Source organism: Lactuca virosa, chromosome 5, assembly GCF_052849685.1.
Source record: "Lactuca virosa cultivar CGN04683 chromosome 5, Lactuca_virosa_CGN04683_v6, whole genome shotgun sequence".
Lineage (NCBI taxonomy): Eukaryota > Viridiplantae > Streptophyta > Magnoliopsida > Asterales > Asteraceae > Lactuca > Lactuca virosa.
In genome coordinates, this window is record NC_136430.1 from 426054354 (window position 1) to 426066443 (window position 12090).

Here is a 12090-nt window from a genome sequence, read left to right on the forward strand (position 1 = left end):
AGTTCCCCTTTAACTCGCCGAGTTCATACGTGTCCAAGAATTGGGAGAAACCCTAGCCGACTCGTCGATTCTTCGAACGACTCGCCGAGTTCAAGGCAATCTTCAACGGACTCGCCGAGTTTGTTCATCAACTCGACGAGTTCACGACCATCTTCATATGACTCGCCGAGTTGACTATGCAACTCGCCGAGTCCTTGTAGACCTTCATCCATGCAGACACTCTTTAAGCCATGCCAAGGTTCCAGATTACAGATCCAAGCTTCTAAGGCATGTTTAACACGTAAAGTTGCAAACTTTACACACATACAAGGCCCTAAAGGCTCTAAATGACCAATCTAAGCTTCTAATGGAGCTTTACACCATAGGAGAGTCTCATCCTTGAAAAAGTTGGAAACTTTATAGACTTAGGACTCAAAAGAGGTTCAGATCTGAAGTTTCAACTTCAGATCTAGCTCTCATACCAACATCCCTTCATGAATAACTAAAGAAAGCCCTAGTTTTCACATATGAATGATTCTAGAAGAAAAAGAGGTTAAGGTAACAGTTGGTTACCTCCAAAACGTGCCCAAACTGAAGTAGACTCTGGATCCACACAGAAATCTTGATGCTAGCCTCTTGATCTACAAGTTTCCTTCACAAAAGTCACTCCCCAAAGCTCCAAAACACTCTCCAAGCTCTCACTCACAGCAATTAGGGTTTCTGGGTCTCAAGAGGGTGATAGAGGACAGTGGGAGGCGCTAATGGTCCAATATATAGGGTGCAAAAACCCTGAAAATTAGGGTTTCCACTGCCAGCTCCTACTCGTCGAGTCCCATGCCGACTCGACGAGTCACTAATATGTGACGTGTCCTGGCCCGCTGCTACTCAACGAGTCATAGCGCCAACTCGTTGAGTAGACCTTCAACGTGAAGTCTAAAAGGAAAAATATTAATAATACCTGACGGTTGGGATGTTACAGATTCATTCTTAAATAATGTTATTGCTGACATTAATGACGAATTTCATTAGTTTCTATAAAAAAGAGAATTATAATCATGGATATCATTTAATATACATACAATTATGGAAATCATTTAATATCTATCTTTATTAATTCAAATAATTATTTAATTTACTAAATTTCTGTTGGTGCATTCTAGCACACAATAAATATAAGAAACACATAAACCTAGCCCTATATAAATATATATAATTATTTAATTAAATAAAGATAGATATTAAATGATTTCCTTAATCGTATGTATATTAAATGATATTCATAATTATAATTTTATTTTTATGGAAACTAATTAAATTCGTCATTAATGTCAACAATAACATTCTTTCAGAATGAATTCGCATCTAGGTTTTCATGTATGGGTTCGTGTGTTATTTATGGATCCACTCACTTAAAATACAACAAAGTTAAATGGAAATGAAGAACGAGAGTGTATTCTCATTTTGTTAGATTATACTCTTATTTTTCTTGAATAAACTCTTATTCTGCTAGAATATTATTATTGACATTAATGAAGAATTTAATTAGTTTCTATAAAAAAAATTATAGTTATTGATATCTTTTAATATACATATAATTATGGAAATCATTTAATATCTATTTTTATTTGATTAAATAATAAATTAATTTTGCTAAATTCTTATTGGTGTATTCTAGCACACAATAGATGTGAGAAAAATTTAAATCGGTACGTTCCTCCGTCGCGTCGGTACGTTGGAGGGTTTTACGACAAAAAGAAATATGTGGTCCAGTTGTGGTTGCGTTAGTTGCGGTGGTGGTGGTTTATATTCACGTATGAATATTAAGTTCCTGCGTCGCGCCGGCACACCGGAGGTTTTTGCGGCAAAAAAAATGTGGTCAAGATTTGTTTTTGCATTCTCGATATCATAATTGTTCTCATTTGAAGTTTCACACACACACACATATATATATATATATATATATATATATATATATATATATATATATATATATATATATATATATATATATATATATATATATATATATATATATATAATTCATGCATTAATTAAAATTATTTAATGTACAAATCACACAATCAAAACGATCTAAATTTTTTTATTAAAACTTGGTTTCAAACTTGTACTTAGTACTTCTATTTAAAATCTTTTTAGTAGTTTTTAGACAAAATCATGTCCTTTAAAACAAGTTATCAAAACCGTAGATCATATTACAAGATTTGTTATTAAATTCTTCCTTTGAGTCTAGCTTTTTAGTTGGCTATTATAAAAATCGGCCACTCCAAAAAAAAAAGAATAATTATACTTTTCTTTAGACTAACTTCTTTATTTAATTTGAATGAAATTTGATTAAAAAAATATGTGGTCAATATTTGTTTTTGCATTTTCATATCATAATTGTTCTCATTTGAAGTTTCCCATATATATATATATATATATATATATATATATATATATATATATATATATATATATATATATATATATATATATATATATATAATTCATGCATTAATTAAAATTATTTAATGTAGAAATCACACAATCAAAACGATCTAAACTTTTTATTAAAACTTGGTTTCAAACTTGTGTTTAGTACTTCTATTTTAATTCTTTTTAGTAGTTTTTAGAAAAAATCATGCCCTTTAAAACAAGTTATCAAAACCGTAGATCATATTACAAGATTTGTTATTAAATTTTTCCTTGTTTTGAGTCTAGCTTTTTACTTGGCCAGTATAAAAATCCGCCACTCCTAAAAAAGAAGAATAATTATACTTTTCTTTAGACTCACTTCTTTACTTAATTTGAATGAAATTTGATTAACTAATTTGTGGTTTCTTTAACTAATAGCAGAAACTCTTATAAAACCTCATGCAATCCAAAGTCAAACTTCAAAATTATTAAATTTGAGGATGGGGTAGGGAAATAAGAACCACATATCCCCATCATCACTAATCCCAAAGTTTAAATCTTAAGTTTCTCGAAAATATGGTAAGGGAGCTAGTAGGAGGCGCTAAGCCTTGCCACTACCCCCCGCTAGCAACTCGTTAAACCACCCTCATGTTATGTTAAGAGCCTCGCTAAGAACATAGAGAGAGAGAGAGAGAGAGAGAGAGAGAGAGAGAGACTTGCTGTGATTTGTTCTAAATTCTTTGACCAAATTCCACTTTTTATGTGATTGCTTGTGGGTATTTTACATTTGTTTTTCTTTTTTCAAAATAAAACCTATACACCATACATTTTTCAAAATAAAACCTATAAACCCTACATTTTTTTTCAAAATACATGGTGGCAATAAAAAAATTATATGACAAGATGCTAGGAGTGTTACCGCTCACTCTAACAGTCTAACCTAAAAGACTTGTATAGATTACAAAATTGAAACCCTTGATTGCATAGTGATTTTTATTATTGTTATTATTTGTTTAAATATTAGAAACAAATTATAAAAGCATGTCACATAAATCTTTAAATATTATTGTAGAACAACATATAATCAAAAAGCAATGTTCCAATTTATTTACCTGTCGAAGCAGCTTCTTCCTAGCTTGTGGTTTCCAAGTTATAAAACATGCATTAGTTATATAAATATACTACTCTAATATAATTGGTTAAGTTTTTAAGACTTCCAAATCTTAAAAGTAAAGGGATTGATTTATTTTGGTGCTTATCTGAAGCTTATCATTATCTTTATTAGTTATTATCTTTGTTTAGATAGTTATCCCGTATTATTTGTTTTGGTAGTTAGCTTTGTTTCAGCACTATTTATTTTGTGTTTCCCTTGCCCCTGTAGTATGATTTTTCCGATCATAATGAAATAAAGTCATAAGCAACCTTTACTCTCACCAAATTCTTCATGGTATCAGAGCATTAGATCCGATTGGGTAATTAAATATCAGCCATGACCGGAGAAAAGGGAGATGGGAGCAAGAAACCTTAAGGTGGAGAGACGATTGATACCAATTCACCTTATTACATTCATGCATCAGACTACCCGAAACAAATGCAGGTTAATGATGTGTTGAATGATAATAACTACAATGAATGGAAGCAGGAGATGAGGAATTTTCTGCTTGCGAAAAACAAGATGGGACTGGTAGACGGTTCTGTTGAGAAACCAGAGGCATCATCGCCGATGCATACGACATGGATACGAGCAGATGCAATGATCAAGGGTTGGTTGACCACCGCCATGGAGAAGGAAATAAGAACAAGTGTCAGGTATGCAAATACTTCCTCAGAGATTTTGCAGGACCTTGAAGAACGGTTCGAGAAAGAAGGGGCACCTCAAGCATATGAGTTGAAACAATCGCTCAACGCTACTAGGCAAGATGGGAATTCAGTATCCAATTACTACACCAAACTTAGGTCCATTTGGGATGAATTGCAGATGGTCCTACCATCTCCACGATGCACCTGCGAAGGTTGCGATTGTGGGATTGGAAAAAAGCTGAACGAACTAAGGGAAAAAGAAAGGACTTACGAGTTTCTAATGGGTCTAGATGATGAATTCTCAGTCATCAGAACTCAGATTCTTGCAATGAAACCTACCCCTCCGATTGGTAGTGTTTATCACCTTCTAGCTGAAGACGAACAACAAAGGGCGCTATCCGGAGGAGTGAAAAGAACAAGCACTGAATCGTCGGCATTCCAGGAAAATTATAATCTGCAGCGTGGTTAACGACAAACTACAAACAAGACGACGGCGCAACCAACAGGCAAATCGACACATAAATTCGCCAAGTCAGAAAGCGATAAAAAGGTCAAGTGCTCTTTCTGTCACGCAGTGTGAAGGGCATAGCAAGGATGGATGTTTCAAGATAATCGGGTATCCCGAGTGGTGGCCCGGAAATAAAGAGAAGCCCAAAGCTGCTTGTGTCAAGTTGGGCCCGAGCCCGATTCCTGGACTCACTGATGAACAATACCATTTATTCGTCGAGCACTTCAAGGAAGTGTTAGACATGACAAACAATAACAAGCAGCCTATGGCAAACATGGCAGGTAGAAACGATATTTTTGATGGGTGGATTGTTGACTCGAGAGCTACCGAGCACATGACACACAGACTTGATTTCTTGTTCAACAAAACACAAAACTCCAAAAATTCACCTGTTGTCATTCCTAATGGAGATAAAGTGTCAGTCATGGGAGAGGGTGAACATACCTTGCCTGGAGGAGTCAATATTAAAGGAGTTTTGTTTGTACCAAACTTTAATTACAACTTTCTCTCGTTTGGAAAACTCGCATATGATTTCAATTGTGCAGTAACCTTTTTCCCTGGATTTTTTTGTCATGCAGGAGTTGGGGACGAAGCACTTGATTGGAGCGGGTAATCGGAGTGGATGGTTGTATCGGATGGGCGTAACAAATATGAAAACAAGCAAGGCTCTTATGTCAAAATTTGAAGTCTGGCACAAGAGACTTGGCCATCCATCAACCAAGAAAATTTCAAGTTTGACTTTTATCGATGTTACAAAAGAAAAACAGTTCAATAAATGTGATGCTTGCCTTAAAGAAAAACATACTAGGCTTCCATTTCCAGTTAGTGAAATAAAAACTTTTTCTTGTTTTGATTTAATACATTGTGACGTGTGGGGCAAATATAGAACGCCTTCTATTAGTAAAGCATCATATTTTTTTACTATTGTTGATGATTTTAGTAGAGTTGTTTGGACTTTTTTAATAAAACATAAACATGAGGCAAGTACCTGTCTCATTGATTTTCACAAAATGGTTCAAACACAATTTGGCAAACGAATTAAGTGGATAAGGTGTGACAATGGTGGGGAGTTTGTTTCCAATAGAATGCGTGATTTTTACTCTCGAGAAGGGATAGTCTTGGAAACTACATGTCCCCACACCCCACAACAAAATGGTGTGGTGGAACGCAAGTATAGACACTTACTTGAGACTGCACGTGCACTACGTTTCGAAGCTAACTTACCGAAGGTCTTTTGGGGTGAGTGCATCTTAATTGCCACCTACCTTATAAATCGAATGCCTACCAAGGTGCTTAAAGGAGTCACGCCATACGAGGTACTTTTTAATCAAAAACATGCATATGAACATATGAGAGTATTTGGGTGTTTGGTTTATTATCGAAAGACGGAAACACAAGGTGACAAATTTGAGGCTCCAGGTAAACCGAATTTATTTGTAGGGTACCCCCGGGAGTAAAAGGATATCAGGTGTATGACATGGAGAAAAGGAAAATAGTTATTTCTAGAGATATTCGGTTTCTAGAAGATACATTTCTTATGTCTTCTGATTTGGCTAGCAAAAGTGTAACGCAAGATGATATGTTTGTGCTTGAGGATAAATTGGAGACATCTAATACGGTGCATAATCACGAATCCGTACCACATGTGGAGCAAGGCAGTGATGTCATTGAGGATACTATGGTTGATCTTGGTGTGCCCCACGGGTCTGACTTCGAAAGTGTGCATATGACTCCCATGCACACGGAACCCTCTTCGCAACATTCTTCACCCATGCATGTAGACACGAATGACGACCAGATTCATAAAGCTCCTCGAGTACGAACTCAGACTTTAAGGTTCAATGATTATGAAGTCAACTTACCCCCGTCCGTCACTCATCCGCCATCCGCCTCCAATCATGTTGCATCTACGGTACATCCCCTCTCCGATTTTCTTTCTTATAAAATTTTTTCAAAGGCACACAAAGCTCTTTTAACAGCCATGGTTACACACTATGAGCCAAAATCCTTTAAGCATGCAGCAAAAGATGAAAGGTGACGTTTGGCAATGAAAAAGGAGATTAGTGCTTTGGAAGCAAATGATACTTGGGTTCTAGTTGCTCTTCCCCCTGGCAAGCATGCTATCGAATCCAAATGGGTTTTTAAAATCAAGTTTAAACCAAATGGCGAAGTAGAGCGATACAAAGCACGACTCGTCGCAAAAGGGTATACTCAAATGGAGGGTGTAGATTATCATGACACCTTTGCACCAGTCGCCAAGCTGGTCACTGTGAGGATTTTACTCACCATGACAGTCAAAAACAACTGGATCATACACCAGTTAGATGTAAACAACGCATTTCTGCATGGAGATTTGGAGGAAGAAGTCTATATGAAAATTCCTCAAGGCTTTTTGAAAAGAAGGCGATACAAGGGTTTGCAAGTTGAAGAAGTCCTTGTGTGGCTTGAAACAGGCAAGCCGGAATTGGTATCACAAATTCACTTCTGCCTTACGTGAGCTTAATTTCCAACAATCTCATGCAAATCACTCTTTGTTTATTTATAGAAACAAAGAATTCTTTGTTGCAGCTTTGATCTATGTTGATGATGTGATCATTGTTGGCAATGATCCTAAGAAAATTGAACACACAAAATCCAGTCTCAATGATCGGTTTAGTATTAAAGATCTTGGCAGACTAACCTATTTCTTGGGTATTGAAGTATCACGTACAAAAGAGGGTCTTGTTCTTAGTCAACGAAAATATACTCTTGACATACTTGATGATGCAGGTATGCTTGGGTGTCGGCCTAGTAAATTTCCCATGGAACAAAATTTAAAGCTAGACAAAGGCGATAAGGAAGAAAAGGTGGATGCCAGTTTGTACCGACGTTTGATTGGAAGATTGTTATATTTGCAAGCTACTAGGCCAGATATTACTTAGTCGGTAAATATCTTAAGTCAATTTGTGTCAGATCCTCGTCAAAGCCATTGGAATGCAGCGCTGATAGTTTTACGGTATCTAAAGGGAACTCTAGGACAAGGGATTTTGCTACCAAAAGAAGGCACACCTGAGCTGTTAGCCTATAGTGACTCTGATTGGCTAGGGTGTCCCATTTCTCGACGTTCAAGAACCGGCTACTTATTACTTTTGGGTGGTGCCCCTGTCTCTTGGAAATCGAAGAAACAGTCAGTTGTATCTCGATCTTCGGCTGAGGCCGAGTACAGGGCCATGGCGACTACTGTTAGTGAAGTTCTTTGGGTTAGATGGTTACTCTCTGAACTTGGGGTTCAAATTACCTTGCCTACTCCTCTCATGTGTGATAACGAGTCTGCGCGTCATATTGCACATAATCCAGTTTTTCACGAGCGTACTAAACATGTCGAGATGGATTGTTTCTTTGTCAGGGAAAGAGTTGAGTCCAAAGAAATTACTCCGGTTCGTGTTTCTTCACAAGCTCAGCTAGTCGATTTACTTACTAAACCTCTTGGTTCAGACAAGCTACAAACGCTATTGGTCAAGTTGAACATTCGTAATCTCCATGTGTCAACTTGAGGGGGAGTAAAGGGATTGATTTATTTTGGTGCTTATCTGAAGCCTGTCATTATCTTTATTAGTTATTATCTTTGTTTAGATAGTTATCCCGTATTATTTGTTTTGGTAGTTAGCGTTGTTTCAGCACTATTTATTTTGTGTTTCCCTTGCCTTTGTAATATGATTTTTCCGATCATAATGAAATAAAGTCATAAGCAACCTTTACTCTCACCAAATTCTTCAAAAAGAAGCTTAGAAAAACATGTCACTTGAGAACATTTGCAAGGGAAATTAGATAGGTGGTCTAATCATTATAAATCGAAAGGAAAACGTACCCCAAAACGGAACTAGAAAAAGAAAGGAATAAAGATCCAAAAAAGGAGAAAGGAGTTTCATTATAATAATAAAAAACGATAATAATGACTTTTCACATATTGCGCATTCTTTGTGGCCGGCTAGACCCGGACCCGGACCCAACATTTGTTTCTGTCCGCGCCCGCTTCCTTTGCTTGGTGTGTGCGGTTATCATCTCCAGCAACTGTCTCGCCTTTTTCTTCCCTCTATCAGAACCATAATCTTTCAGATTCACTAAATACCGTTCTACTCCAAATTTTTTTGCATCGTCTAGATGCTTTGGATGTTTAGAACAAACCTGCAGCAAAACTGATGCTGCATTCTCTTGGTTCAAGGGGGATCCAGTCCATACAACATTTACCAGGTCATAAACCGGGTCTTCTGCATCTAAAACATCTGCGGCATCATGGTGTCCCTTTATCATGTCTAAAAGAACGAGAGCTTCATCCTTCATACGCCCTTGTGGCTCTCTAAGATGAATCATGAGTTCCGTAACAATGCCGTCTCTCAAAGCCTTAGCTATGTTACTCTTATACAAGAACAAGTTATACAGCGCATTTGAGGCGTCCTTTTGACCCCTTTCAGTCCCATTACCCAACAGCCATACAAGAGGTTTTATTCCTCCCAACGAACCAATAAGAAACCTCCTATCATCGTTCACAGCAAGGCTGAAAAGGATCGCTGCACCATGTTCACAACTTTCGACTGAACCGCTCTTCATGACCTCAATTATAATGGGGATTCCCTCATTAGAAACTATACACCTTTTGTTTGCATCACAGAGGGAGAGGTTAAGAAGAGCTATCAATGCGTATTCTTGCGTGAGTGGATCCCTTATTTTCTTCTCCAGAAGTTCCAAGAGTAATGGGATTGCACCAGCCTCGGCAATGGCTGCACGGATCTCAGAATTTCTTCTTGATAGAAGGGAAATCTCACCAGCACCAGTACGTTGTTGATGCAGACCGTTGGATTTAAGCTGCTGGATGTATTTGTATAGCAAAACATAGTCCATAGGAGTGCGAGAAATGGGAGGAATCACTCCATTTCGTGATTTTATCCCATTTGTCTCACGCCATTGGGTTATAAGGCTACGTAATGCAAAGTTGGGTATCAGAGTTTGGTTTGTCAAGATCTGCTTCGTCGTAGGACAAAATTCATTCCCAGCATGCATCCATGTTTCAATCGAGGTTCGATCAAAAGTCTACAAGATTAGAAAGGGTACTTCCTTGTTAGAATAATGCAACAGATAATTTATTATCTAATTTATTAACAGTCACTATTTTGTTTCCTTTTTCTTTTCTTTTTGGGCTTTAGCTTCTTGCTGGCCCTTCAAAACAAAAAATGAGAAATTAAACATCCTCCTACTTTTATTCCTACTTATATCCTTCTACCTATGTAAAATAATGACAAATCTTTTAAAATGTTATTAATTTTATCAAAATATGATACTTGTCACAATTTCACATGAGTAAGAGGTTAAGCAGAAAGAAATATAGGAGGCTATTTAATTTCTCAAAAAAAAAAAAGGTGTTCAAAATGAGATGAGGATAATACATGCAAATGACAGGACAATAGAAGGGCTTGTGGTGCATTCTCGGTTTAATTTTTCTAACCAGCTGGTGTTTAGAAGTTTTTTATTTAATGAACGGCAAGTCACACTAAGATTAAAACTTGTGGGATCCGTACATGTGGCGAATGGCAGTTCCTTTTCGAGTGGATTTGACCTACCTCCACAGGCAGGTTCGGGCAGGAACCTGATATATCTTCTATCATTAACTGTTTTAAGTGATACATTGGAAACCCTAGCAAAGTGCTTAATTCCCAAGTGATCAACCCTAGACCAACTTTTAATGATGATATGTATTTAAAAGTTTTAATATAAAATCATAACTTGAAGTAGCTCCATTAAGAAAATTATAACTAATTAACTATCTATATGTACTTTGCAATAAATTTTATCGCTTCCCTATATAATGACTACTCAAAACATCTACATTCTTATAAAAGCTAATGTTTTAATTACCTGCCCGGATGCAATAATAACAGGATCCTGCATCAACTGAAGCGATATCGGACATAGGAATTCGTTGGGTGTAGCTTTATTATCGTAATTTGTCTCAATTATTCCTTGTCGCGCAGAAATATCAACAAGAGGACTTTCACTTAAAGATTTATCCAAACTTTGATTCCCACCTTGCACAAAATCTTTGACGAGTTTTAGTACCATTAACAATTTTTCTATTTTTTCTATTTTCTCCGGTGGATCTCCCCCAGAGTTGGTAACCATTTCATTTAGTGCTTGTGATTCAATTTCAATGTAGACGGCATCATGTTGGTTGGTGGAGAAAATTGGTGGAGGAAAAGGTGGTCAAAGAAGATGGCCATAGAATTGGTGAACGTCAATTTCCAACAATTGTTTAACATTTGTGTGCTCTTATTTTTCTCTTATTTTATTGGCGTAAAGCAATATATATAATAATATATATTTGGAAGTTTATGCACATATACAGCTATATATATGTGTGTTGTGTAGCAGAGAAAGTATGCATCAAATATAACTTGTAGAGTTATAAATTGTAATCTTATTGAGTTAATAAGAAAATCTAGTTGCAGCCCGTGGACGTAGGATTTACACCGAATCCGAACCACGTAATATTCTTGTGTTCTTCTTGCTTTATTTTCTCGTTTCGTTTGTGAGTGTGTGATAGTGTGTTTCCGCTGCGTGTACCCGGTCCGATTCCTAACAACTGGTATCAGAGCCTGGTTAGCGAGGTTTTGGAGGGTACGATCGTTTTTCTGTCACACACGAGTGTACCTTATTTTTTTTGTTTGCCGTAATGGCTGAAGACAAGGTTATAATCGAAAGGTTCAATGGTTCTGATTTTAGCTGGTGGAAAATGCAATTAGAAGCATTGCTATGTCAGAAAGACTTGGACGTGGTACTCGGAGACAAACCGGAGAAAATGGAAAAAGCTGTTGAAGATGCGTGGAACTCAAAGGACAAGAAAGCCAAGGCGGTTATTACATTGTCGTTGACGAAGAGCGTTGCTTTCAACATCATGAATGAAACCACGGCGCGTGGTATGATGGAGGCTCTGTCAAATATGTATGAGAAACCATCGGCGGCTAACAAGGTGTTCTTGATGAAGGAGTTGTTCACTACAAGGATGAATGAGGAAGGCTCAGTTACGGTTCACATTAACAATCTAAATTTAATTCTGTCCAGATTATCATCTGTGGGAATTAAATTTGATAATGAGACTCAAGCTTCGCTGCTACTAGCTTCTCTACCTGATAGCTGGTCCGGAACAGTTACTGATGTTACAAGTTCCGTGGGGACCAGTGGTATGACTTTTGAAGGGGTTAGAGATTTGGTTCTAGGCGAGGATATCAGACGCAAGAATCAAGGTGGATCTTCCTCTTCTGATTTATTAAATGTTGGAAGAGGTAGAGGGAATAGCAGGAATAGTGGGAGCAGTGGGAGTCGGGGAAAAAGTTCTTCTAGAACTTTGAAGAATGTGA

At 37.0% G+C, this 12090-nt stretch overlaps 2 protein-coding genes across 2 annotated transcripts; one reads left to right on the forward strand and one right to left on the reverse strand.

Moving 5' to 3' along the window:
* The first annotated feature begins 3985 nt into the window (after positions 1-3985).
* On the forward strand, positions 3986-4663 carry LOC145114110 (uncharacterized). Its single transcript, XM_079050117.1, has one exon. The coding sequence runs from the start codon at positions 3986-3988 to the stop codon at positions 4661-4663; it is 678 nt and encodes a 225-aa protein (XP_078906243.1).
* Positions 4664-8558: 3895 nt separating this feature from the next.
* Positions 8559-10969, reverse strand: LOC145112826 (U-box domain-containing protein 13-like). Its single transcript, XM_079048954.1, has 2 exons — positions 10592-10969; positions 8559-9769 (listed from the first exon to the last, which is right to left on the reverse strand). The coding sequence occupies exons 1-2, from the start codon at positions 10853-10855 to the stop codon at positions 8642-8644; spliced, it is 1392 nt and encodes a 463-aa protein (XP_078905080.1). The 5' UTR covers positions 10856-10969; the 3' UTR covers positions 8559-8641.
* Positions 10970-12090: the final 1121 nt, after the last annotated feature.

What these genes read in the sequence shown, in the direction of transcription:
- LOC145114110 (XM_079050117.1), top strand. Translation starts at nt 3,986, where the DNA reads ATGCAGGTTAATGATGTGTTGAATGATAATAACTACAATGAATGGAAG.
- LOC145112826 (XM_079048954.1), bottom strand. Translation starts at nt 10,855, where the DNA reads ATGGTTACCAACTCTGGGGGAGATCCACCGGAGAAAATAGAAAAAATA. An exon ending in TTATTATTGCATCCGGGCAG is followed by an intron (nt 9,770 to 10,591) that starts GTAATTAAAACA and finishes CTAATCTTGTAG; the next exon opens with ACTTTTGATCGAACCTCGAT.